Below are 27,556 nucleotides of genomic sequence, written 5' to 3' on the forward strand. Positions count from 1 at the left end.
CCCGCTCCGAGACCTGCCTTAGGGGCCTCCATCAGGCTTCTATCTCAGCACTGCTCATATTTTGGGCTGAGTAATTCTTTGTGAAGGGGAAGAGCTGTCCTGTGCATTATAGGATGTTTAGAAGCATCCCTGCCCTCTTCCCACTAGAGCCAATTTCTGCTGAAATCATATTCAGATCCATCACTTACTTCTCGTGTGACCTTAGGCCAATTTACTTGACCTCTCTGGGCCTACATTTCCTCATCTATAAAAGGGAAATCTAGCTCTACCTGAGAACTGTGTGCTGAGTACAGAACAGGCCCACAGCAAGGGATGGATCGATGTTAGCTTTTTTTTATTGATAAATGCCCTGAATTGTTGGTGCTATGAGTCTGTCCAGGGTACGGTGAGGTGTGTGTGTGTGTGTGTGTGTGGGGGGGTCCTGGAAAACCAGAAGTTCTCTGTTCTCCGATATTCATGTTTGCAGGAAAGGTGGTCAGCAAAGTCTTCAGAAGGGAGGTGACACCTCATGCAGACCTTGACAGATGAAGAAGCATGCTCTAGGCATCCAGTGCCAGCTCACACATAAGGGTTGACGGAATACAAATGACATGGTTTACGGAATATATAAATGTGTTTTTTTGGGAAACACAGGTCCCTGAGTCTGCCGACACAGTCTTTCTTGCCAGTCACGGGCTCTTAAAACCTCTCCCTGCAGTCGCCCTGACACGTGCACACTCACCCACCCAAGCATCTCCCACTCAGTGCTTTGAATGGCCTTTAATAGAAACTCGCCTGTTTCTGACGATCTGTCTGTCTTTCTGGAGGCATCCAGTACAGGGTGACACAGTGCAGTGTGTGGACACATTACTTACTCCCCCACCCCCCGCAAGGGTCAAGTAGAGGATGGAGCTGTGGCATTGATGTCTTTCCTGTCTTCCAAGTTTCCTGAGTCACAGTCTCCAGGGGACAGTTTTGCTATCATGACAGGAGCCAGGGAAGAAGGGGCTTCAGCAGTCCCAGGGGCGGGGGGGAACTTGAGTCTGATCGAGGTCTCTATGTCTACCCTGAAGCTTGAAGCAGAAAGCCCTGGGGCTGCAGCGAGGCTGGGAGAAGCTCTGGGGTGTGGCTCCCCGCCCCTAGAGTCTCTCTGGGCAGCTGGGTAAGCCCCCGTTCTGATCAAGTCTTGCCTCATGGAAGACATGGAGGAAGAGGGACTGGGTTTTACAGGAAGACGAGTGGGAAAGGATGAGTTGGTTCAACGTAGTGAAACTGTCTCCCCGGGCTGGGTCCAGAGCCCCAGGAAAGCCCCATCAAGGAGGTGTGCTCTGTCTCTGGCCTGCAGCCCAATCTCTCTATGGCAGCTCCAAGAGCAATGGGAGGTCAAGAGCCTGCTGGCTGCACTGGGTTCTCTGGGACCCTAAGGCCCCAGAGGCTGCTGGGCAGTGGTTCTTGGCAAAGAGAAAAAGGTCCAGAGCGGTCTGGCCTGGCCAGTTAGGGATCGACGAAGGAGACGGCGATGTAGCGGGTTCCCTTGGTGGTGGGGAGCCCCTCGTGGTAGTGCGTGAGTCGCCCAGGGTGCATGAGTGTCCAGCCCTTCCGTGGGGCTCGGATGGAGCAGTTGTAGCGCAGGAACCGACAGCCCCCACCCTGGAAGACAGGAAGTGTCAGTTCCCCAACAGGAAGCTGGGCCTTCCCCCTGTAGTCCCCTACTCTCTCATCTGAGTCACCGCAGCCAAGGGGCCCTCAGCACAGCCTGCCTGGGACGCTTGTGGAGGGACAGCTATAAGCTGCCTAAGGAAGATACTAAGCAAAGACCGAGTGATCAAGAGCAGAGGCCTTGCAGTCAGGCAGCCCTGGGCAACGTCCGCTACACCCTTTACTGACTTTGTGACCAACCTGAGCTTCAGTTTCCCGTTCTGGAAAATGGGCATTAAACTGCACAAGGTTGTGAGAATTAAATGAGATGATACAGTAAGAGCTTAGGGCCAGGTTTCTCAACCTCAGCACTATGGACTTTTTGGGCCAGATAAATTTTTTTTTAATTATGGTGAAATACACATCACATAAACTTTGCTACTATAACCACTTTAAGTGTACTGTTCAGTGGTATTACGTACATTCACACTATTATATACAGCTATCACCACTGTGGGCCAGATAATTCTTCCTTATGGGGGCTGTCTGGGTATCCGTGGCCTCTTCCCACTAGATGCCAGTAGCACCCCCGTAGATGTGACAACTGAAAATGTCCTCAGATATTGCCAATGTCCCCTGAGGAGGAGCCAAAATCATCCCCTATGAGAACCCCTGGTACACTGCAAACTCTTGAAAAAAAAAAGGTGTTTTTATGGGTGTCCTTCAATGCCTAAGCCAGGACTGAGTCCCAAAAATCTCTTTAAAAATAGTACCTTATGGAGTGAATGAATGAATGAATGAATGAATGAATGCCTCTGTAGCTGATCACACGTACAGGCCTCCGTTCGGCTGCCTCTTCACTCTTACGTCTTCCTGGTTTCCCCAGATTTCCCTTCCAGCCATAAGCCTGTGCCCCACACCCAGACTAACCCTGGCCTGCCGTTCCCAAAGCAGAACGATGGGAACCCCCAACTCCTTATCACTAATCGCTATCATCCCTTGAGATTTACTAAGGGTCCTCCTGAGCAATCAGCTGGATGAGCTCATTTCATTCTCACGACAATTCTGTGCAGGGCTCTCTAAGTTTTCCCACCTAAGACAGAGGCGAAGAGACACGCCTGAGGCCCCAGAGCAAGGGCAGAGGCAGGCCCCAGGCCCCGGCAATCTGGCCCCAGGCCTCCTGTGTCCAAAGCCCTCCCCTCCTGCCACGCTGTGCTCCAGACCCACCTCTTCTAGGAAGCCTTCGCCATGGGCCTGGCGCCCTTTCTCTCTGGTTTCACTAGTTCTCTGGTGCTGGGGTGTCCCGAGCCCCCCAGCCTCAACCACCCTGTAAGCTGCTCAGAAGTCAGCCCTCCCTCCTGCCTGCTCCCAGGGCCTGGGTGGCCCCGGCTCACCTCATAATCCACGCCGACCCGGTTCAGGGCGATGTTGATGGTGAAGGTAGAGGCATCGTGGTGTGGCATCAGCGAGGGCTGCTCATCAGGCTTGTAGCGGACAACAAAGGCCAGGTCGAACTGGGCCTGTGCCAAGGAGGTGACACAGAGAACTGGCGTTAGAGAGGCCGCGAAGGCCAGGAAAGGCAGGCATGTCTCACCCAATCTGCTGGGATGTGAGCTCCCTGAGGGCAGGCTTGTTTAACACTGTGTTCTCCAGGGCCTGGAACAGTGCCTGGCACAGAAAAGGTTCTCAGTAAAATCATAGGGAGGAAGGGAAGGACAGAAGGAGGGAAGGAAGAGAAGGAAAGGGAAAGGAGAGGAAGTGGAGGAAGGAGAGGAGAGGGAGAGGAAGGAGAGAGGGAAGAGGTCAGGAAGGGCGGGAGGAATGAATCTAATCCTCACAACCCTTTTTGGCAACTATCAAGGCTGGTGATTCCTTAAGGGCAAGGCCCAGGCACAATCAAAGCAGGTGTCTGGAGAAAACCATGTGAACCAGGAATGACTGAGTGAGGGAAAGAGTGTGAAAGCCAGAGGCAGTCAACAGACCCGTGAGTGAGGAGCCAAAGAGAAACTGATGGGAGGAACGAGCCTGCTGGCTGGCTACATGGGGCTTGTCTGGTGAGCTGGCAAAGGAATCACTGATGGGGGTGCGGGGGCTTAAGGACACAGTGGAAGGATTCAAAGAATCACGTGGTGTCAGAGGCTGGAGGCAGAGTGGCCCGGCCTCGCAGGCCCCAGGGCCTGATGGGAGGAGACTTTACTTCTACCTGGAGACCAAATATGCGGGCCTCTTCCCAAGCTGGGAATGCTTCTCTCCCTCTTCCCCCCTCTCCTTTCCCCAGCCACTCCACCCCCTGCCCTCATCCTGGCTGTGCCCCAGGCATGCCCACCCTGGTGTAGTAGCCGGGATAGAGCTTCTCCGTCATGGGGGCAATATACTCCACCAAGAACTTGTGCCATTCCCGCTCAAAGTTGATCTGGTTCATGTGGATGTCAATGGTTGGCACGTTTTCGTAGCCCCCCTGGATGCGGTTGTCCTGGGAGTGACCAAGAGAGTTCGGTAAGCAGGATTCTGAGATGGCCCCCAGGTTCCCACCACCTGGTGGACAGGCTCTGTCTAATCTCCTCCCCTTGACCTGTGAACCTGATGGGATAAGGTTAGGTTATAGGGCAAAAGTGAAGCGATTTTGCAGGTGTAATTCGGGTAACTCGTCAGTTGACCTTGGGTTAATCAAAAGGGAGATTATCCTGGGTGAGCCCTTTAAAGGAGAATCTTAAAGAGAGAAACTCTGTCCCCTGCTGGCCTGGAAGAAGCAAGTCACATGAGTTCTACAGCTGCAGCGACATGAATTCTGCCATGTGAGCTCAAAATAGGACCCCTGAGCCTCAGATGAGGCCCCAACCCCAGGTGACACCTTGATTGCAGCCCTGTGAGACCTTGAGCAAAGGACCAGCTAAGCCGTGCCCAGACGCCCGAACCCACAGAAACCCGGAGACGATAAACGGGTGGTGTTTCAAGCCATTGAGCTTTGTGGTAATTTGTTATACAGCATAGAAAACCAATGCAGAGGGCCACAGGTTAGCTCAAGCACTGAAATCCCAGGGCCAGCCCGGCCACGGGAGCACAAGGATGGCCAGACCCCAGAATGCAGGGGTTATGCCAGTTACCGGGCACTGGAGACTTGCTCAGCACCAGAGCATGTGGATTAGGCAGGAAACCAGAACTACCGGTTAGTCGGCTGCCTGATCAAAGGTTAGCTGGTCTCTGAGGCACCCAGGTCCAAGGGCCCATGGGCCTTTAAAAATGGTTCCTGAACTTTCCAAGATGAGTACAGGTATGGCACTCCTCCTTCACAGAACGCACAGCTTCTCCCGTCCACCAAGCCACTTGCTTCTGCTGTCTGGTGAACGCGGCACTGATGTCCCTTCCTCATTCTTCCTTATCTACACTTGTTCAGTCCTCTCCTTTTCCATGTCCAATCTGGGGAAGGAGCTCAATCACTCTGATAACAAGCCAGGAACTGGAAACCTAGCAATTTCCGATGAAGGCAGCTTGAAGTCCCCAGTGGCCACGGCAGCTTGGGGACTCCTCTACACCTAAGAGCCTGCAGGCACCCCCACCAGTGTCCCCATCTAAAGAGTCTCAGAGAGGCTGGCTAGCTTGCCAGAAGCACCCAGAGGGCTGGCACGGGGTGGAGGGGTGACCGGTCTCCCCACAGCCCCAGTGCAGGCGCCTGGTGCCCTCACCTTGTTATTTCCCAGAGACCACTGGCCATAATGTTCCATCTCCTCCACCAGCTCATCGCAGGCCGTCTCCGTGAAGATGGGGAACCAGTATACGTCTGGGCAAGGCTGGGGAGGACAGAGACTCAGTCACAGGGATCCAGAGTGGCACCACCACCTCCTCCACCTGTCCTCATAGCCCTCTGTGGAACTCGCTGAAAGCAAAGTCCCTGGTGTAGCCCATACCCTGCCCCACATCCCAGTCTGTGAGCCCTCTGAAGGTCCCCGCAGGTGTCCCCATGGAGCAGGGGCTCAGGGAGCTGCTAAAGGAAGAGGGAAGTAGAGCTCAGAGCTGGCCTTTCTCAGCCAGGGTCACAGAGCTACCAGTGCCAGGGCCAGCAAAGGACCATGCACGTTGAGGGAGCAAAGGCCCTCAGGCTCTGGGGGGAGCAAAGGAGTACCCGCTCTTCACTCCTGGCCCAGGGACTATTGTCCACCGTTGATACCACATTTGGGGATGTTTTTCTCTTTCCTAATACCCCCAAGGCCCCTGCAGACTGCAGCTGGAACATACCAACAGGACGAAGGGGCTACCCGCTGTCCATTCTCTCACACTGAGCACTGCCAGAGCATAGAAAGGGGCCTCCTCTCCCCTCCTCCCCCAGGTCACTAGTTTTGTTCCTCAGTCCTCCGTCCCCCGCAGCAGGTGTTGGGTATAAATCTAGTAGCTTTGTTCTCAGGGGGGCCCAGTCCTTACCGTCTCCACCAGCTTCCCCGCCAGTGCCTTGGTGTAGTTTTCATGGATGTACTTTTCCTTCCATTCCTGTAGGGAGGGGGAAGTGGGCTGGGGTCCTTGGGCCTGACCTGGGCCAGCTGGGGCTCACCCCTTGCTCATCTCCATAGGATGCTTCAAGAGGGGGTTCCTCCCCCCAGGACACACACAATGTGAGTGAATGTGTACACGTCTGGAGGAGCTGGGATGCGCCTGTGCCCGGTGGGTTTATGTGTGCTGTTTGGGTGCAAAAGTGTGCCCACAGGAACTGATGTTTGCATGTATTTGTACACATGTGTGCATGTGTGTACTGGTCTGCATGCAGGTATGGGTGTGTACCCATGTCAGCCAGAAGTGCACAACGTCTAGAAAGACGTTTCTCCTCCTCTGATCATTATAACACCCTTGTGGCCAAATCAGGCTGGGACAATGTACCCATTTTAGAGCTAAGATAACAGGCCCCAAAGGTTGAGAGGCTCCACTAAGTGACAACTGATGGGCCTCTGACTCCTGGTCCCTCCTCCACTAGATGGCGCTGCCTCTCAAGACGCCCTCCTCTCCCTACCCAAATTTTGTGCAACAAGCACCTTGGGGTGGAGGGAGTCAGGTGGCTCACAGGGTCCCAGCTGTTGTCAGGCTCTGAGAGGAAGGCAATACAGGACTACTGGGGTTCCTTCTGCTCCCACCCCTGCCTGCCCACCCAGGGCCTCACCTCAGGGTTGTTGAACACCTCCCAGAGGTCATTGTGGAGGTGGGTGGTCTGATAATTGTCCAGGGAAAGCAGGTGGCCAAAGGTGTGCCGGTTGGTCAGGAACATGAACACATCCTGGGGAGAGCAGGCCAGATGGAAGAGACCCTACCCCTCCCCTGTACGCCCCTGAGAGGGGCGTGATGGCAGCTCCCTCTGCCTGCCAGGTTTAAGTTCATAAGATCAGGGAACCAAATACGGGTCACCCCATCTCCCCACTCCTTGGCCCAGGCCTGACACTGGGGATGCAACCAGGGAAGGCTTCCTGGAGGACTGAACAGAAATGAAAAAATGAATGTGCAAAAGAAAAAGGTGGTGGGCCGGCCCGGTGGTTCAGGCAGTTGGAGTTCCATGCTCCTAACTCCGAAGGCTGCCAGTTCAATTCCCACATGGGCCAGTGGGCTCTCAACCACAAGTTTGCCAGTTCGATTCCTCGAGTCCCACAGGGGATGGTGGGCTGTGCCCCCTGCAACTAGCAACAGCAACTGGACCTGGAGCTGAGCTGCACCCTCCACAACTAAGACTGAAAGGACAACAACTTGACTTGGAAAAAAGTCCTAGAAGTACACACTGTTCCCCAATAAAGTCCTGTTCCCCTTCCCCAATAAAATCTTTAAAAAAAAAAAAAAAAGGGTGGTGTTCTGATCCTGAAGTTTTGGGCACAGGGGAACACATCCTCATGCTGTCACATTTTTAAAAATAACCAAAAAAATTATGGGGTGGGGCACAAAGATAGGGTAAGGATGTGTCTTGGGCACATTATTTGGAATATGTTGAGGTGGAAAGTTTAGTTTTCTTTAGGTGCTGTCAAAAATGTAAATAAAATAGAGGTTGTGAAAATGGGGTCTGCTAATGATCCCCACAAACCCTGAGGACTTGTCTACATGCCAGTGCCCTCACCAGGCCCTGGCAGCCTTTGAGCAACCCTGCTGGAATCTCCAGGGCCTGTGGTGACAAGGCAGCCCACCTTCCCTGTCACCAGGGCCCCCTCTGACTGCCCACCCCAGGCTGACCTGCTGCCGGATATTGGCGCAGAAGGACATGTCAGGGTCCAGCTTGCTGTGGTGGAACAGGTCTGTCTGCTGCAGCTCAGCCCGCAGAGCACTGCCCTTGATCAGGTAGATGTTCGAGATATAGGGCACGTTCCAGACACCACTGAGGGAGACAGAGGAAGATGGAGGGGGCCACAGGCTGGTGGTGAGAGTCATAGGCCAGGGAGAGGGGACGTCACAGGCTGGAGGGCACAATAGTGCTGATTGGATTCCCCTCCCTGGGCACACGGCCCCGAGTAATTGTCAGAAAGTCGGTCTGTGTGTCTCACTGCAGTCTTCCTTGCTGCAGGTTCAGCAGGAATGTGAGGGCAACAACGACAGGAATGCTGGGGAGGACGGTGCTGCAAGGCCAGGGAGAACACAGAGGTGCGCCCCACCCTGCAGGTACTCACACACGCCGGCCCTGGACGATGTCCACATAGTCCTCGGAGCGGGCGTAGTAGCCATCTGCACTCAGGGCCCCCCAGAAGTTCGACCACAGCCTCCCATGGCGGGTCATCAATGGGGCGATGACATTCCTAAGGAAGGGAGCACCTCAGGGTAGTCCCTTTGCCCACAGGGAGTTTGGGGCAGATCTAGACAGGTGTGGGGCAGGGGAGGAGAGTACCTTTGAACCTGCAAGCCCCTCCCTGGGGCATGGCCTGAAGGGGGATTTGGTACATTGGTACCTGCTCCCTCCCACAGGGCAGCTAGGAGCAGAGGGTGGCGGAGGGGGAAGGCGATACAGTGCTTGCAGAAGGGAGGTGGGGAACATCCTAGACCAAGACCAGGTGGTCAGGTTGGGGCAAGCCAAGGGTAACAGGTGAGGCCAAGGCAGAGGAGGAAGGGAAAGGTAGGTGGGGGCCTCCAGCCTGGGCCCAGGCCTATCACGAGCAGTGCTGGGCCCCCAGGAGCCACGTTCTGGGGGCCCACCTGCCTGCCCGCGGCAGCCTACCCACAGCCTCACTTGTTCTGCTCAATCAGCAGCCGCAGGATCTTGGGTTCAGTCAGGGCCACATCAGCATCCACGCTGAAGTAGTAGGTGCAGCCACGGTCCTGCCGGCACAGATCCCTGCAGGCAGGGGACACAGGGTCAGCGGGGCTGGGGCTCCCATCCAGCCTCCCCACCCAGGATCCTGGAGCTACCCTGCAGCTGCACTCTCCACCCCAGCTCACATCTGTGCTCACCAGGGACCAGCTAAGGGTCTTTAGAGAGGTCAGGCCAGCCTGGGGGGCAAGGTTGGCACCAGCAGCCTCCAAGTTCCCTCCCAACTCTGAGACCCAACCCTGGGCTACTGAGCCCTCAGGACAAAGGCCCAGAGCTTGGCAACTGGTATCAAGTGCCCTGGTACCGGGGAGAGCATGGTCCACACACAGGTTCCTACACTGCCCGGGACCAGGCGGTAAACTGGCGTTGCCTTCCTGTAGGGCAGTTTGGTAACTTATACCAAAGCCTGAAGAATTTCTGTTCTTTTTGTTTATCTGGCTCACCAAACTATAGTCCACGGTCCCAATCCAGACCATTGCCAGCTTTCATGCGGCTTGTGAGCTAAGAATGGTCTTACATTTTCAAAGAGTTGGGGAGAGAATCAAAAGAAGTTGCATGGAAATCACAGGAAATCTACATTTCAGTGTCCATAAATAAAATTTTGTTGGAGCCCAACCGTGCTCATTCAGGTTACACCCGCAGAGCCCCAAAGCCAGTTTACGCAGACTTACTATCTAGTCCATTAAAGGACGTCTGCCAACCATGGATCTGGACCGTCTAATTCTTCTACAGTCAACAAAACTTACTTGTTTGTTTGTTTTAATAATAAAGGGAAAAAATCAGAGATTGTTTCTCTAATTTTTATCATTTATCAACTCAAGGCCCCCCAATCCTTCCTCTTTCTCTGATTTGCTTCCTAAACCCTAGTGATGCTGCTCAGCCCCAGCCAGGAGCCCCTAGGTTCGCAGGACAGACTATTTCCCCATTCAACAGATGGGAACACTGAGGCCCAGAGAGGGGCAGGAAATGCGGGAGACCACACAGCCTTCTGAACTCCTTTCTCCCAGCCTACTGCTCCTGGCACCATAGTCAGCAGAGAGAACCATGTTCCCCCCGGCCCCCAACTCACATGCCCATGTTCCTGGCATCAGCGTTTGCCACCCGCATGTCAGGGCCCACCAGTTTCACAGACTGGTACTCGCCACCATGCTCTGCCAGGAACTGCTCCACTTGAGCCTTGTGGTGTTGTTCCTGAGGGGTGGGGGGAGGAAGGGTGAGGATGAGGAGACAGGTACGGCCTCAGGGACCATAGCACCTTGTGCTATTTCAGGCTGCTTCCCTCTGTTCCTGGCACAACCCTGGCCACCTGCTTTCCTAAACTCCAGACCTTTGCCCATGCCAGACCTTCTGCCTGGAGTGCCCTTCCCTGGCCATCCTTGACCATCCTCCCCTGACCAAGCCATGCCCTCTGAAGAGCCCCTGGCACCAGACAGCACCCCAATCCCAAAGGTCCCACATCTAGAGTTGTTGATTATGCTGGTCTGGGATGTGGCCCAGTGATCTGCTTTGTTACCAAACACTTCAGGTGATGCTGAGACCACACTTTGAAAAATTAACAGTCTACACCCAGGGCCCCTTGCACAAGGAAGCAGAGAGAACAAGGTCTTTAGAACCAAACCCAGGGTTTAGAGCGAAGCCCAGCTCTACTATAATTAGCTGTGTGGCCTTGAATAGTCACTTCACCTGTCTCGGCTTCTGTTTCCTCCCTTGTGAAAAAGGAGGGTGATCATGCCTCCCTCACAGGGTCACTATAACGAGTTGACAAGTCGGACGGAGCACACAGTAGCTCCTCAAACACTGCCTATGACACTTCTTTCTTTCTACCCAGTCACAATTCATGGGTGTACTATTTGATGTGTGCAGGGAAGCTGGGAGCCTCCTAAAGGCAGTGCCGACATCCTGTCTCCATGTGACACAGTTGAATGTCTGTGACACAGGCAGAAAGGTGAGCTGAGTATGGGACCACAGGTCCCTGGGGGTGGGGTGCAGGCCGTCAGGGCTGAGAGGTCTCAGAAAGGGGTGACCCTAGACTTTATGGAAGACAAGGAGACTTGAGAGCAGGTAGGATTTGGAGAGTGTTGGGAAATTGGGAGAAGCAAACGCTGAGAGGTGGGACTTTATCTGGCTAGGAAGGAGAAGCAGGAAAAGGAGGGAACTAGGAATGCTGATTCCAGGCCTGCTCCCCACAAAGCAGCAAGCCTCAGGGCCCTCCCAATTCCCCCAGAAGATAGTCAGGGAATAAAAACCAGTTTGACTCTCACCAGATCAAATTAGGATGGATTTACTGGGGCAAGGAGGAAAATAATGATAATGATGACAGTTACGAGCACCTACTATGTGCTGCCTGTTCGCCAGGCTTCATGTGCGTTATGTGTCATCCTGGTTAACCCTTGCAGCATTTCTGTGTGGTCGGCACTGCCATCATCCCTTTCTAACAGATGAGAAAACTGAAGCACAGAGAGGTTGAACAACACACTGAAGGTCACACAGCCAATATAAGCAGTGGTGTTGGGATTCAAGCCAGCCAGTCAACCCAGTGATTTGGGGATACAGCCCACTGCTCACTTCCATTTGGCCCAGAAAAGTCTGGCTTACTCAGTTCCTCAGAGGTCTCAGGCCACCTTGTGAGGCTGGGCCTTTGACCAAAGCCACAAGGCGACCCCGCCAAACACCTGCTACTCACGTGGTTGTGAATGAAAAGCCGCATCCGTTTCCGGGGGTAATGGAGGCGCAGAAGCCGCTGGAAAAACAGGGACAGGAACGGCGTGGGCTGTTCGATGAACACACCGACCAGGACTGTGGGCAGAGCTTCATCCTGCATGGGGAGGGGGCAGCACAAGGGTCCAGCAATGTCCAGCCACGGAGCCGCCGCTGAGCCCTAGGGTGGCCTGAGAGCCAGAGCCAGAGGCAGAGGCCTATGGACGGGGCAGGAAAGGGGTCTGGGCCAGGGAGCTCAGAGCAGGATATGCAGGTGGGCAGAGGCAGGGACTGGCAGGGAAGCAAAAGGACGTCCCTGCTGGGACAGGTAGCAGCGTGAGCTCAGACTCGGAGCAAAGACCGGTTGATGGCAGGCTGTCAGGAGAGCTTGGCTGGTGTGGGATTTGAAGTGGGCCATAAATTAGGCGTAAAAGGTTTGTGGGATGGGGAGGGGGCTGCAGAAGAGCCTGAATGACCAGGCAGAAGAAACTGGAACATGGGCATCTGGGGGAAGCTGGAGTCATGGGTAGTCTGAGAAGGCTTCCAGGAGGAGGTGCCTGGGTGAGGAGGAGGATGGAAACCCAGACAGGAAAGTAATCCCTTTACCTCCCACCAAAGACAACAGTCTTTTCCAGAATCACCCCTCTTCCCGCACCCCAGGGAACGGAGTCCCTGGTGTCCGGTGGCCTTACCCCAATGCCCTTGAGGCTGCGCAGGCCCTCGTCACACACAGTGCATCCCGTCTCAAAGGTCCAAAAGCGCGGGATATAGTTGCCCAGGTAGTTCAGCTGCAGCTGTGGGAGACGAGGGGTCTGAGAGGAGCTGGGCCAGTCCCTCCCACCTGCAACCACCGAGGCACATCTCCCTGGCCCCCTGGTGGGCCCGCACCCCCCCCCCCATCTGCCACCCCTAAGGGGACAGGAATGTGACTTTATTTTGGGTGGGCCTTGGAGAGCATGTCCATCCCCCTGGAGAGCACCAGAGCTGCTCTGGGAGGGCAGAGGGAGGGCTCAGCACTCTGGTGCTTCTTCAGCTCTATATCCTGGGAGCCTGTAAAACGCAGGTTCTTGGGCCCCACCCCTCAGAGATTCCAACTGAGGAGCTCTTGGGTGGAGTCAGAAAATCTTCATCTGTAACATGCTCCCCTCCCACGTGATTCTGGCCTGGGTCATTGAGGACCACACTCAGAGAAACATGCTGTGAGCCAGGGTCAGCCCCCAGGGGCCGGTCTGTGTCCCAGTCCCTTCTGTAGCTCCAGGAGCATGGGGACCAGTCTGTCCTGTTCGTGACTGACTATGCCTCATGCCCTTGTGCAACCATTCAATAAATATTTGTTGAAGAAACGAGTCTGCCCTGGTGTAATGGAGTGTGGATGACATGGGGCAGCCTAGGCCTGCATGGGGACAGTGGCCTCCTTTGTGTCCTGTGTTCCAGCAGGATGACAGGCATCACCAATCACCACAGTAAAGAAAGAAGGTGCCACACTGAACTCAGATGTGCAGTCAGAGGCAGCGAGCTCAAACTGAGGCCCACATAGGTAGCCCACGTAGGTGGCCTTGGCCCCAAGAAGCACGTGTGGTCACCATGAGGGCAGAATTGGGCTCTAGTCCCTTCCCACTCTCCCAAGTGGCTGGGGCCCCATCCTACCTTGGTGGGCCCATTGCCATGAATCAAGACAGGGAGGGTGTCGTAGGCCAGGTTCCGCGCTCTCACGTGGCCCATTTCAAACTTGAGCACAACCTCATCTGGGGGCCAGAAAACACAGTGCCATCCAGCATCAGACCCAGAGGCCAAGCTCAGGGACCGAGAGGCTGGGCTCAAATCCCAGCTTCCCCCCAGGGAGCAAGGTGTTCCCCTGGGCTAGTCACTTCACCTCTCCAAGCCTCAGTTTCCTCATCTGTAAAATGGGGACAAAAGTCTGAAGATTCCATGTCCAGCAAGCACTTAGCAGCACACCTGGCACCTGGTGAGCACGGAATCCACGGCAACCCATTATTTATTGTGATCACTTATTAGAGCCGGCAGCAGGGGATGGGAGAGAGTAAAGACCTGGAACATCCCAGCTCCAGACGCAGCTCAGACAAGCCCCACGAACGGGGTCTGGGAGGTGCCCATTCTGACAGACAAGCAGAGCAGCACTGGGAATACGCCAGCCACACGGGCAGGGGCAGACCCTGTCCTGCTGGAGAGAGCCTCTGCGGCAGACCGCGTTACTCTGCACATAAGACAGGAAGCTGCAGAAGGGCCTTTTCTCAGCGGCCTGAGAAGATGCTGGGGAGGGAGGGCTTTGTGATGGATGAGCCTGTGAGGGGAGCCCCTCCGTGAAAGCTCCAAGAGGTGATCTGGACCCAGCTTCTTAACCTAGGTTCATAAACTTCCAGAAACCACAGGCAAAAGGGCATGATATCCCTGCATCTTCCTGGGAGAGGAGCCATAATCATCCTCGGATTCTCAAAAGGATTTTCAAAGGGATACCCCATAAAATCACCAATCAGTGATCTGGTCCAACTTCTCTTTCCTAAAGGTGGGGAAACTAAGGCCCACGGCGCGCATATGTGTGTGTGTGTGTGTCTCTTGCCTGAGGTCACTCAACAAAATAGAAGCCAAGCAATGTCATCACCAGCCAGACTTGGGGTCAGCCCAAGGGCATTAGTGGTTTCAAGGGCCAAGTGGCCTCTCTGCTTCCCAGCTCCCTGCCAGGTCAGTGCCTGCCCCCAGACCAAAAAGCCTTCACCTGGGAGGTGGAAGGGCAGGGAAAGGAAGTGCAGCAGGCTCACCTACAGGACCAAGGATGCCGGGCAGGGGTCAGTACCTGCTGTGTGCACTACTCAGCTCCTCCCAGGCTGAGTGGCTGCCTCCCTGACCTGGTGTCCTGCGTGGGCTGTGGTGGGTGACCCTGTGAGGGCTGTGTGGACTGACCTCGTGACTCTACTTTCTCCACCCTCAGAAAGACACAGCTCTGCCCCAGGTGGTCTCTGGGGACCTGAGGATGGGGCCGGTGACCTCCCAGCACAATGGGCAGAGCGGAACCAGCTCGTTCTCCTCCTTGGACTCAGACCCTGCCTGGAATCCTCATCTCCTTACCACCTCTCACGATCCCCTCCCCTTGGGGGCTGCTCACCCAAGGCTCCATCCAGGTTCTGGAAGATACGGCAGCGGTGGTCCAAGGTGATATTGATCTGCTCCTACAAGAAAGAGGGCAGCAGGCTGCATCAGGGACAGGCCCTGGCAGAGGACAGGGCTCCATCACACCCAGTGTGGGCAGCCTGCCCGCCTACCTCTGTCATTTCCTCTCCTCACACCATCTCTGCCCTGTTACATCAGGACAGCCAGGAGCCCTGGGAAGGCCAGCCAGTGGCTAAGCCCCTGGCATCTACTGGGCTAGTGGCTCCTTTCACACAGAACCAGGGGCTCCCAGAAGTGGAAGGAATCTAAGGAAATAGCTGATTCCATTATAACAACAACCAAAATAATAGTAGCAAAGACTCGTTTAATTCTTTACTGTGTACCAATCACTATTCTAGGTATTATATATACATTAATTGATTTAATCCATGCAACATCCCTATGAGAAAATACCACCATCACTGCATTTTACAGGTTTATAAAACAAGGCACAAATAGGTTGTGTGACTTGCCCAAGGTCACACAGCTAGTAAGTAGCTGAGTTGGCATTTGAACCCAGGTAGCCTGGCCCTGACGTCCATGACACAATGCTACCTCTTCATGGAGCCCTAGGCCAGGCCGAGAAAGGGCAAGGGGCACTCTAGGCTTGGCCCTCATCCCATATAGAGCAGTTCCACTTTTATGGTTTACACCCTGGGCTTCTGCAAGCAATGTCACTGGAGGCAAAGGGGAAGGAGGAAGGACTGAGTTAACAAAAAGATTAAGTTCATAGTTTCCATTGCACAGGCCCAACAACTTCATCATTTTGTGGATGAAAAAAATTGGGGTCCCCAGAGGGGAAGTGAGTTACCCTAGGTCACAAAGCACAGCATGGATGGGGGTTGGGGAGTAAGTAGGGCAGAATCTAGGAATCCTGACCCCTAAGACCTCCCAGAGCTTCCTGCCGACCCAGAGGGTACTGGCTGGGTCTGGGGCTGCACCGCCCTGGTTCTGCCACCTTGATGATCTCTGCCTGGAGACAATCTTGCAGACAGGCTCTCATCAGCCCCCCAGGAACAGCCCCAGGCAGAGTGGGGGAGGGGCAGCTCAGCCTGTCAGTTCCTTTCATCGCCATCACCACCACTGACATGAGGTTGTAAATTCCTTGTCTCCCCACTTGAGGGTCCATGAGGGCAGAGACCCTGACTGTCTTGTTTGCTGCCATATCCCTGCCCTGCCCCTCAGTGTCTCCCACACAGCAGGAGTTCAATAAATAAATGAGTGAATCAATGAATGGATAAATGGGGGTGTCAAGACCAAGCCAAGAGTTCAGGCCCTGAAGGGGCTGCTCCCTGTGCAGTCTGACCCATGGGATCCAGGACTCTCCAGCCCCACTGCTGCCTCTTACCCTCTTCTCTGGGTCCAAGAAGATCTTGGTGTAAAAGAGTTGGTCGCTGTCACTGTCCTGGCCCTCCCACTCAGCCACCAGTTTGCTGAGGTTGGGGGCATAACCGATGAAGCCTGGGGGTTACATGGGGACACAGAGACAGACACTTAGCTTCCAGCCTCTAAGCTAGAGCCTCTTCCCCCTCATCTACCTCCTGCTCATTGACCCACAAGCCCTGCCTCCTCTCAGAAGGTCTCCTAGATTGACAGGAGGTGATATCTATAGTCTGCCAGTTAATGACACTTGGTGATGAGTTCCCACTAAGCCCAGAAAGAAAACCAGCTCAGGTACTAGGCACCACATAGGTGGTGAATGAATGGATTAAACCAGGAGCCCCTGGGGAGCAGAGCTGGTGGGGCACAGGCTTGGAGCCCCTTTTCTACAGTTAACTGGGAAACTTGGCCCAGAGAAGGGCAGAGGTTGAGACCAGGTCAAAGCACATGGGGGCTCAGAGGGAAAAACCCACATGGGTCCCTGGCTATGGGGCAGACTGGTGAGAGAAGAAGAGAAATGGGAGAAGGTGGGCACCCAGGGAAGGTCCTGCCCCAGGGGACACCGCTACCCCTGGGCCAGGGCCAGGCCACCTGGACTGTGCTAACTCTCTGCTGGGGGCAGATCCCCCTTCCGTGGCTAGACAGAGAAATCCAAAATAAAGTATGGATTTTATTCTCTTTGCAATGGGAAGCCCTTGAGTGATGTGTGTAGATTTGCATCTGGATGCTGGGTGGAGAATGGGCTGGAATGGGGTGAGGGTGGAGGCTGGCAGAGCAGTTTGCAGACGACTGCAGATGGCCAGCAGCCTAGCGAGAAGGTGGCAGTGGGTGTGGGCATGAGAAGGCAGATTCAAGAGATATTGTGAGGTAGGAGTGGTGTGACTCAAATGGACTGAGGTGGGGGAGAGCAAGGGAGGGGTCGGGGTGACTCCCAGGCTTCTCCCTGTGCAGGTGGGTGCCTGTTAATGAACAAGACTGCAGAAGGAGCAGGATGAAGGGTTAAAGAAACCAGTTCTTGTCAGGACATTCCGTGTTTGGGACCTGAGAGACATCCATGTGGACCTCAAGCAAGCACGGACACTCAGGAAGGCAGTGGGTGGAGCCCTCTGGAGCCCACCCAGCCCCGCCACACGTTCCTCACCTCCAGAGCCCAGGAACCGCTTGCCATCTGATACCACCGGGTACTTGGCCTCCAGCCTGCGGTCCGGGTAGATGAGCTCCTCGGCCGAGAAGACCACCTGGCTCCTGGCCTGCCGGAACTTCTTCAGGAGCTCCCGGGGCCCCGACGCAAACAGCACGTCGTAGCTGCAGCCAGAGCCAGGAAAAGATGGGGCAGAGGTGAGCTGGAGCGCAGTGAGGGCCCAGGCAGGAGACCTGGATCAAGGCTCTCCACAAATCCCCTTCCTCCCGTAGTCTAGGGAATGGATCCGGCCCGTTGCCCCTGGCCCTGCCCGCCATGTTTCAATGCCTCCACCCCCAGGGAGAATGATGGTCCCTATGACCCATGTCCTTCTCACAGTCAGAGCATGGCTGGTCCTACCTCGGCAGGTCCCCTCACCCATCTTTCACCAAGATTGGGAATGGGTTATACCAAAGGATCTTTCCTGGGGTCCACAGACCCCCTAAAACTATAGGCAACCTTAGCCAGAGTGATCACCTCTTATCCCCGAAGTCCTAGGAGGGCCTCACTTTAGAACATTCTTCTATTTCCCTGCTGAAGGGCCCCACCCAGGATGCCCCTAGCCACCAACCTGTCTGTGAAGAGAATGACCAGGTTCTCCTTGTCTGCATGCTTCTTCAGAGCTTTCTTCAGCAGCCGAACTTTCAGCCCCCCACCTGCTGATGTTGCCTTCTCCCCAATCCAGTCCTCCCCCAGGCCCAGGACCTGCAGGGAGAGGCCCCTTAAAGGTGGTCATGTGATCGTGACTAGCCAATCAGAATGCTCTCCCATAGCCATGAGTTTGAGCATGTGACCCAAGCACAGCCTATCAGAGTCTTCCCTGGGACTGTTCTATTAAAACTAAGGAAAGGCTGTCTTTTCTGCTGAGGTTGACAAGCTGGGGCATGTGAGTGTGTGGCTGGTGGTCATCTTGCCACGACAGAGAGAGCACGTCTGCCAATGAAAACAAACGGGGCCCAGAGATGAGAAGACAAAGCTTTTACCATGTTTGAACCACTGGATCCATTTATGTCCGAAGCAACCCCTTACTGTAACCCCCATTCATGTGAGCTAATAAACTTTCTTTCTGGCTTAATGCCATTAGACTGCAAGCTGAGTAGGTACTGACATGGTCTGTCTTGTCCATCATCCCCAGTGCCTACCACTGTGCCTGACACAACTAGGTACTCAGCACACTCAGCTCAATGGAGGAATGTTTCCCTGCAGGGCTCAGCCATGGGCCACATGCACAGGACACCAAGTCCAGGACACTGATGAACTGGGCATTAGCCCGTGTGTCTTTAGAACAAGGTTTGTACAGGTAAGGTCTCTAGACTGTGGCCATCCCAAAAATCACCTAGGGTAAATTGTGGAAATTCTGGTTCCTAGGCCTGCCCTCTAACCTAGCCACCAGCACCGCCAGGTGAGTCCTATGCACACGAACGTTGAGCACCACCACATACCTGTCCAGTCTCACTTTCCCACACTCTCCATCTCCAGCCCCTCCTGGACTTTGCTTATGTTCTTTCCCTTCTTGCTTTTCCTAACTCATCTTCATATTTCAGGCTTCCGGAAGCTTTCTGTGTGGCCTCGTCAGTTGGAGAAAGGTAGACTCTCCCTGGACTCTCCCTCCACCCCACAGCTGTCTCTGCCCCCCCCGGGGAGCCCCTTACCTGGATCTTGTAGTTGAAGAACTGGGCTGAGCGCTTGAAGCGTCGGAACCCCTCAGTCTCCTTTGTGGCCACCGTGAGGACTAAAAGATTGTCTAGGGACAGAGAAGGGTGTGGTGAATGGGAATGGAGGATGAGGACAGGTGACAGGAACGAGCGGGTTGCTGTTCCCATTCCCAGTCTTGTCAAATACTGCAGGATGTGTCTTCATGTCCATTACAGACAAGAGCTGAGGGCCCAGGTAGGAAAAGACGTGTCTAAGATCTCTCAGCTGGTTACTGACAGAGCTGGGATGTAACCTGGGTCTCCCAATTCTCCTCCAGGGCTCCATCCACCTATAACTGACCAATATGACAGGAAGAGCCCAGACCAGAGGTGTCAGCACCTTGCATTGTGGGACTGGGTCTCTCTGGCTTTTGGGAGCCAGACACAGAGGCAGAGGGAAGGATTCACTCTGAATATTGAACACCAGGAGGACCTCTCTGGCCAATGTCAGACATTAGCCCAGGGATGGCCACCACTCTCCATGCCTGCACCCAGGGCAGACATTGCTAATCAATCCCAGCAGGCTTTCTTGCTGAGCCTCACTCATCCTTGGATTCTCCCAAAACCGTGAGAAGCAATGAGAGTTGACTCGGAGTGGAAACCAACCTAAAATCCTGGTCTTTGGCCAGAGCAAGTGTATCACCTTTATAACAAGGGTCCTTCTCCTGGGCTCTGTAGTGTTGCTTTACCACTGTAATAGAACCTGTAGGAAACAACTCCCCAGACGGCATCTCTGGGAGCCCTGGAAAGCCCCTCCCAGACCACACTTTAAGGCTGCGTTCTCTGAGAAGTGAAGGCTCCGTAGCTGGCCTGCCTGGTCAGAATCCTAATTCTGCTCCTTACCAACTGTGTGACCTTGGGCAAGTCCCGGACCTTTCTGAGATTCAGTTTCTCCTTTATAAAATAGGGATAATAACAGTACGTACTTCCCAGGGCTGCTGGACTAATTCCATGAGATCGGGCTTATAAAATCCTTACTGCGATGCTGGTACATACTACGAGCATATTACCAGTACTGATTAGTGAAAAGCAAATGCCTTGCTGTGGCATTCAAGGCCCTTGCTGATCAGCCCGATGATGTGTTCATTCCCTCTACTAGTGGGCCCTCCTCCTGCCAAGAGTCTCACCTTGCTGGGCTCCTCCTTCCTGCCAGGGTTCCCTCTTCCTGCCCTTTTTCTAACCTTCCTCCAGGTCACAAGGCCAGTGACAGTAACACCTCTTCCCTGCCACCACCTCTATGAAGTCTTCTCAGATTTCTCCTGATCTCTCTCACCTCACTTTGCAGCACTCATCACTGTTCCACTGGATGAGTCTTCCTTCCCTGGGATCCAGGACTTAACACTTTCCGAGATGAACAGATCCCCCCCCAAGTGGTGTGGCCAGGCCAGCAAAAGCAGGTAAGGCACCCCCACTCCCACCCCAGGAAGTCAGGAGAAGCCTGAACTAAAAGAACAAAGAGGTCCAGCCTGGCAGAGCCATCTGCACGGAGAGCAGGCTGCTGGCCCCAGAGCAGGGGTCTGGAGCCAGGTGGCAGAGCAGGGATTGGCAGGAATCTGCTGGGAGTGGGCCCAGGGACCTGGGGAAGAAGGCAGTGGATTCACTAGGCAGGTGTGGAGAGAGGAGACCTCACCACCTGCCCCTGGGGGCCAGGAAAGAGTGGAAGGGCTCCCCCTAACTCCTGCCAGGATGGTTCAGTCCCCGATATGCTGGTGAGGAGAGCAAGCGCTGCCCGCTCTGAGGCCCTCTTGTTGTCCACAGGAGCTACTGGAGACAGAGAGAGTGTCGCCTTTCATGGATGGAAAAAGCCAGCGTGTGTGTCTGTGAGATTCTAGATTCTCCATTGGATCAGGGCTCCTGAAGTCAGGCAGCAGGGGAGGGAAGAGGAGAAGGGGTGGTGTGTCTTGAGGCTCCTTTTTCAGGTGTCTGCTTACAGATAACAATGACAATGATGGCTATCCTTCATGGAACACCTTCTGCACATTGGACCCTGTTCTAAGCACTTTATACATACCAACCCCCCTTTACAGGTAGAAACCCAAGGCTCACACATGGTGAGTAACTTGCCCAAGGGAGCTAGGAAGTGGCAGTACCAGGATTTGGACACAAGTGCCTGAATGAAACGAGAGCCCTCTCTCTTAACTCCCATAAGCACTGGCCAAGTGTCTGTCTCTCCATCTGTCTGTCTAAGGAGACTGTCTAGCTGAGGTAGAGGGGAGGGTCCCAGGCCATGCCAGACCATCCCCATATGCCCACCTTCCTCCTGCCCAGACTGTCTTTTCTCTGTTTCCCTGGTTGCTGCCACATGCCTGCAACGGGGCCTTAACAAATCCCGCATTCCTTGGGCCACAAAGCACCCGCCTCCCTGGCCGAGAACCCCAGGAGATCACTACAGTCCAGAGGGTCCCAAACCTGCCTACAAGTCAGCATTACAAGGGAAGCTGTGAAATTCACACTCCTGGGTCCCAAGACCCCAGGTCTGAGATGGGCCGAGGAGTCGGGATTTTTCCTACATTTCCCAGGGGATTTCTGGTACCAGCCACATTTGGAAACCTCTAGTTCAACCCATCCCCTGGTTCTCACACTCTAAGCTCCAATGCAGAGGACTGGGAGGTGATTCACAGCAAAAGAACCCAAGGCAGACCCCTCCCGAAGGGACCCTGGCATCCCCTCTCAACACCCCAATGGAACAGCTTCCGTGAACCTAATCAACACCACATTCCTTTGCCCTGCCTACAAAACTCGCTCCTTCCCCTGAAGAGGCCCCAGGCCACCTCCTCCAGGAAGCCCTCCTTAATCTCATCCCCTTATGTGTTCAGTCAGCCTGTGCAGTGTCAGGGTGCCTAGCAGTTGATGTACCAGTATAAACCTGCTCCTTCTCCCTTTTCCAGGCCAGGCCCACCACATCTTTATTTCCTTGGTCTCCCTCTCTGTCACCATTGTTGGGACTGAGTGTGACTCCTAAGTGTACACTGTCTGGCCTTAAGCAGCACTGTGGGAAGGAGATGCTGCTAAGCGCTACCACGGGTTGAGTCCTTACTCAGATGCCACGCACTGCAGGAAGTGTGTCACATTCATTATCACATTTAACTGCCAGCACCCTTTACAGTAGGTGGTACTTCTATCCCACTTCTACAGGTGAGGAAACTGAGGCACAGAGAGGCTAAATAACCTGCCTGAGGCCACAGAGTCTCGAAGAGGGAAGGGAATATACTGGAATTCCAAATGCCCATGCTCTGCACCTCTTCACTTCCCAGTCCAACATCCCCAATGCTGAGACTTTCACCTGAAGACTGAATCCAGCATTTCCAGCCGCCTTCTCTCAGACTCCCAGTGTGGGCGCACAGCCCCAATCACGGGGTGAGGTCTTTTTCCAACTCACTGGGGCCTGGCCAGAGCTCTAGGCAACCCACAGGGCGTCAATATGGAGGATTTGTCTGCATACCAGGGCCCCACCCACCTGCTTTCTGTCTGGTCCAGCTGCCGCCTGGGGCCGAGGCCAGGGCCCGCCCGCATGAGGCCTGACACCCAGGGCTCTCAGCCTTCCTAACCTGCTGCCCAAAATCCAACCGTGGTTTCTCCAGACGGACAACCCGTCATCCAGGGTCAGCAGAGATAAACAAGACAGCACAGTGGCAGAGTAGAGATAGCTGGGCAGGTAGCTTAGCCTGTCTGTGCCTGTTTCCCCACCTGCAAAATGGGAGTAATGACAACAATAATGTACCTTCCTCCAGAGACTGTGAGGATTAAATGAGCTGATGTCCGTCAAGTGCTCAGCACAGTACCTACCATGGCAGCCGCATGTCTTTTTGTCATAGGGAACCTCTCACGCATAGAGAGGGAGCTGTGCGTGAGCAGGTACTGCCCTGGGGATCACAGATGGAGATGAGCCCTTTCTGAGAGCAAGAATGATGCAGAGAACCTGAGCCAGAGGGTTTGGGGGAGTGCAGACACCTCTCTGGGGTCCTAAGAGAAGGCTGAGGACCCAGGCTGGGTTCACTATGCTCCAGCTGATGTCCCGTCTGTCCCAAGTAGTGCCAGCCTAGGCAAGGGACTGGATGGTCAGTGTGTGGCCTTGGCTCTCAAGGCATTGTCAGGACACACCCAATCTGCTCTTTGGGGAGGTGGGACTGAATGAAGCTCCTCCCCCAGCCTCCATGCTCACCCTGCGCTTGACCGGAAGCCATAAACAGTCAGGCAGAATGGCAGGAGATGGGGATCCCCAGTGCCCAGGAGCCAAGCTTGCCTCTCCGGGTCTAGCCGCCCACTCATTTCTGCAGCCTCAGGCCTCCTCAGACTCTCCCCTCCTGACTCATACACATTTTGCCAGCCTGCCTGACTCCGGGGACATTTCCATTCCCTGCCATGGAACGGCATCACCTGGAGCCCCACCCAAGCCCAGCTGACATCCCTGGAGCCTCAGATTTCAGCAGCTCCAAGCTCTGGCGGGTCCTTCCAGCTCCATGCCAAGGCCGATAGGGAAAGGCATGAGCCCAGGGAAAGGGGATCGGCTAGAAGTCGTTACAAAAGGGCGAAATGTGCCTCTGGACTCTCAGCTCTATGGAAATTTGCTTGATAGGATGCTGCTTTGCTGAAGGCCTTTTTCTGTCCCCACATTGGTCTTACTTAGGGCTCCCCCAGGACAGGGCAATGTCTCTTCCCTCAGGCACAGGTTTCTCTGGGAGCAAAGGGTTGTTTTCTCCCCCATCAGACTGGGCGTCCACCGGGGTGAGGAGCTCTGTGTCCTGCCTCCTCAGATTGGGAGCCCCCTGTCCATCTTTCTTTCTATGTGCCACAATCACAGGTGTTCAGATGAAGGGTGGATGAGCTGCAGAGAGCATCTCCACCCACCACACCCCCAAGTCTCCGTAGCAAATCCCCTGCCCCACCTCAGGCCTCACTATGCCCCCAAGGAACACACAGTGTTGTCCCTATGCCTGCCTCAATGGAACACATTCCTCAGCACCTGGTGCTGGACTGGGAGTCCTGGCCCAGCCAGAGGAAGGAAGGAAGGAGCTGGCCTCTCTGGGGACTGCTAGGGTGTTCCCTCCCTGACACCAGTCAGTGGGCAGCTTGGGCAAGGACTGCAGGAAAAACTACCATCCCACTCTGTCTTCCTGGCCAGTAGGCTGAGGGTCCCACCTTAGCTGGGTCTGGGGGAGTTGGGCAGGATCCTACAGGCAGTGTCTCCAGGCAACAGCCCCACCCCCCATCCAGAGGAGGGGTTTGCAGGAAAGAGCAGTAGGTCTGAGTCCCAGTCAATGACTCTACCCTCAATCAGCTGTGGAAACATGTGACCAGGTGTTTAACCCTTCAGGGCCTCAGTCTTCCCATCTGCAAAATGGGGCTAATGATCCCTTACTTATCCAAAGGGTCTGAATGGAACAAGAGAAGCAGAGCTTCAGCTTGAGAGTGGCTTGACATTAACTCCACACCTGGGGACCTGCTGTCTCTTCTCCATCAATGAATGCTTACGATCTATGAGGTGCCTTTCCTGGATTATCTCAGCGACACCCTGGATCCTGCACCCTCTGTGAGGGCTGCCTTGTGTCTACTCCACCTCCTCCCATCACCTGCTGGGCATCAGGGCACCTGAAGGCTTGTCACTGATTTGGTCCCTCCCTGACACACCTTTCTGGGCTTCTTTGTGCAGGGCTAGAATTTCTCTCATGGGGATGGTCTGGGTGAAGGGAGTTCACATACACAGAAGCAGAGCCCAGGGGAAGAGGCCCAGGGGAAATGAAGACTATTATAGGGTTCCTGGCTGCCAGCCAGTGAGTGGACCCAGGCCTTTGCAATCAGCCCAGCCCTGTGCTCAGCACCTCCCTCACTGGGTTTTTTGAGCTATCTTACTGCCCTGCTAGGATACCTGCAGGAAAGCTGGCAGCGTTGGGCCAGAAAATGACTTTATAGGCCAGGCATTGAGCTAAATTCTCACCAACAGGCCTCATTCCACAGAATCCTTGAAAGAGCTCTAGGAGTAAAGTACTAGTACGTATGGCTTCTGTTTTGCAGAGGAGGACAACAAGCCTCATGGAGGTCAAGCACCCCCAGCTGTACCACCAGGAGATGTGTGGCCTTGGGCACAGCCTGGCACAAAGGAATAGTCAAGAAACGTAGGTTCCCATTCCTTCCCTTGATCCACGAGTCTGCTAAACCACCACCCTACCCCCTCCAGTTCCCAGGATCTCCAAGAGGTGGGGCCAGGGAACAGAGTATCATGGAAGGTGTGGATAGTTTAGCTCTGCTTCCCTGAGATTGCCCACAGTCTATGCCCTCCTGGGGTTCTCAGATGCTCAGCGGGCAGCCCTGGACGTGCCCCAGGGAGGGCTGGGAAGGAGAGTAGCACCCATTCACTCAAGACAGTGGGGCCCTTGAAATCCCTTCTGCCTTGGGGACGTAGAAGGAACACTAGACCCAGAGTCTAACAGACCTTGGAGCAACCACTCCAGGACTGGAAAACTCTGGGCAGTCACAGTATCTGTCTGGGTCTCAGTTTCCTCATGGGCAAACTGGAGAGAGTAAGGCTCACCTGGCAGGGGCACAGCAGACCACAGAGGACATGGTTGAAAGTGCCCACAGCTCTGCAATGTGAGACACCCCTTCCACACCACCCGGCAACCTCCCACCCATCCCGGGGGGTTTCAAGGCCTAGTGGCCCAAGTTGGGCTCTGGAATCAGACCACCTGGGTGTTAATCCTGGTTTCCAGGCCCACAAACTGTGTGACCTTGGGCACATGAATCAACTCTGAAGCCTCAGTTTGCCCAGCTGAAAAATGGGGATAACAGAGGGATGCACACCCAAACGATTGCCATCTGGCTTAACTGATGCCTGGCCCATAGTAAGTACTCCATAAATAGCAGTAATTATTATGAGTGCTATTATTATGTGTCCCTCTGGGTGCTGAATGGTACTTCAGCCGTTCCTTCCCCCCTAGAAGCACAAATGTGGGAACCACAGCCCCAAGAGGGGAAGTGATTAATCCAAGAGACCAGTGAGTCCGTGGACAAGTAGCCCGGAACCCAGATCTCCTTGCAAGCCCAGGCCTGCCCCTGACCCCATACAGACCGGTCCTCCCGAAGGCAGCCCCTAGATAGCCCTCCTGCACCCGACCCGCCCCGGATTCCCATGGCCCGCCGGGCCCGCGCCCTCACCCTCAGGCTTGGCGTCGCCCTTCGCTTCGGCCAGGAGCAGCCAGCCCAACGGGGCGAGGAGCAGCAGGGGCCGCATAGCCAGGGTCTGGAGACGTTCGGCCGGCTCAGCGGCGCTCACAGGCCGGAAACTTCGTGACGAGGCCAGCGGTCCCCCTGCCACGCACTGGACCCGCCCTGGGGGCGGTGTCACACCGCCCCTCTCCCCCTCCCTGTCGCCCGCCCCAGGGGGAAGGATTTTCCTGCAGACTTGCCCAAACAGAGGCCTCTCCAAATTGGAGCGGCTCCCTCGAGCCTGTCCGGCAGCTCCCGGGTCCTTCCGCCGGCCCGTCCTCCTCTCTCCCTTCTCAAAGGGGCTTCACTACGACCAGGAGGGGGGGTGGGGGGGAGATAACAATTTCTATAGCCCAGAGTTCGCGCAAAGCTTTGATAGATAATATCAATAATCGTGAGCCTCAGTTTCCTCGCCTGAAAAGTGAGGATTATAGTAGCATCTATTCATTGGGTCTTTCACGGGTAAATGGCATTGTCACCTGTAGCGCACTTAGAACTGCCCCTTGACAAGCCCTCAGTAAAACTCAGCTCTTAGAATTTCATTAGTCCTTCCCCAAACCCATGGGCGTGAGAGTCTCAGCCCTGAGTAGTGAGAGGTGGTTAGGAATGTGTTCCGAGGCATTCACACCACTGTCAAGACCCTCCTGGCTGCTGGAAATGCAGAAACTGCAGCACCCCTCCCCACCACCACACACACACACCCAAAAGGGAGTCACTTAATCTGCCTATATGTCCCCAGGAGGCAAAGGGAACATATGAGCCAAGGAAGGTCTTGCACCTGAGGTCTCATTGATGAATGAATGAATGAATGAATGAATGAATGAATGATAAATAAATAAATACATACATACATAAATTGTTTAGGGTCTCTTCACAGACTGGGTCTTCTCAAAGCCCAACAATCAACTCCAGGACCTCTAGAACAAGGGCGCCTGGAGCAGATGCCAGCTAGTAAGGGCATTCACCTTTGGGGGGGAAAACAAACCCTCCCTTCTTCTGAAGAGACCCTCAGACAGAGATCCAGGGGCTTCTTTCCAGAGGAGTAGGCTCCAGAAGAATGGGTGGTGAGTGCGACCCTGGTGGTTAGGGGCTGCCCCCCTGCCAGTGGAACAAAGGGTCAAAGGAGAAGGAATGTCATGAGCAACATAAAGCAAGCCATGCGTAGCCACTGAGAAAAGAAATCAACAGTATCTAAGGCTGTTCCAGCAAGGAAAATACACTCCCAAGATAGTGTTTAGTGGAAGAAGCCATATACACAGTATGACCCCACTCAGTAAAAATATATTCTTATAGATACGATGCATAGAGATAATGATAAAAGGTAACGACAGCCAAATGTTTACAGTGATTATCTCTAGGATG

General features: G+C 54.6%; 1 protein-coding gene across 2 annotated transcripts; it reads right to left on the bottom strand.

Annotated features, from left to right (window-relative positions):
• Positions 1 to 744: 744 nt before the first annotated feature.
• Positions 745 to 26,323, bottom strand: PLOD1 (procollagen-lysine,2-oxoglutarate 5-dioxygenase 1). Of its 2 annotated transcripts, XM_074334041.1 has the most exons (20): positions 26,144 to 26,320; positions 18,950 to 19,041; positions 17,869 to 18,002; positions 17,259 to 17,422; positions 16,086 to 16,198; positions 14,694 to 14,757; positions 13,446 to 13,535; positions 13,220 to 13,317; positions 12,265 to 12,366; positions 11,559 to 11,690; positions 9,945 to 10,066; positions 8,795 to 8,899; positions 8,241 to 8,366; positions 7,810 to 7,951; positions 6,761 to 6,874; positions 6,034 to 6,099; positions 5,301 to 5,405; positions 3,944 to 4,090; positions 3,012 to 3,137; positions 745 to 1,629 (listed from the first exon to the last, which is right to left on the bottom strand). In XM_074334041.1, the coding sequence occupies exons 1-20, from the start codon at positions 26,217 to 26,219 to the stop codon at positions 1,474 to 1,476; spliced, it is 2,274 nt and encodes a 757-aa protein (XP_074190142.1). In that variant the 5' UTR covers positions 26,220 to 26,320; the 3' UTR covers positions 745 to 1,473. The 2 variants fall into 2 exon arrangements, with proteins under 2 accessions (XP_074190142.1, XP_074190141.1); XM_074334040.1 differs by lacking the exon at positions 13,446 to 13,535 and having other exon boundaries at positions 26,144 to 26,323.
• Positions 26,324 to 27,556: the final 1,233 nt, after the last annotated feature.

This window comes from Rhinolophus sinicus, linkage group LG06 (genome assembly GCF_036562045.2).
Source record: "Rhinolophus sinicus isolate RSC01 linkage group LG06, ASM3656204v1, whole genome shotgun sequence".
NCBI classification, from domain to species: Eukaryota; Metazoa; Chordata; class Mammalia; order Chiroptera; family Rhinolophidae; genus Rhinolophus; species Rhinolophus sinicus.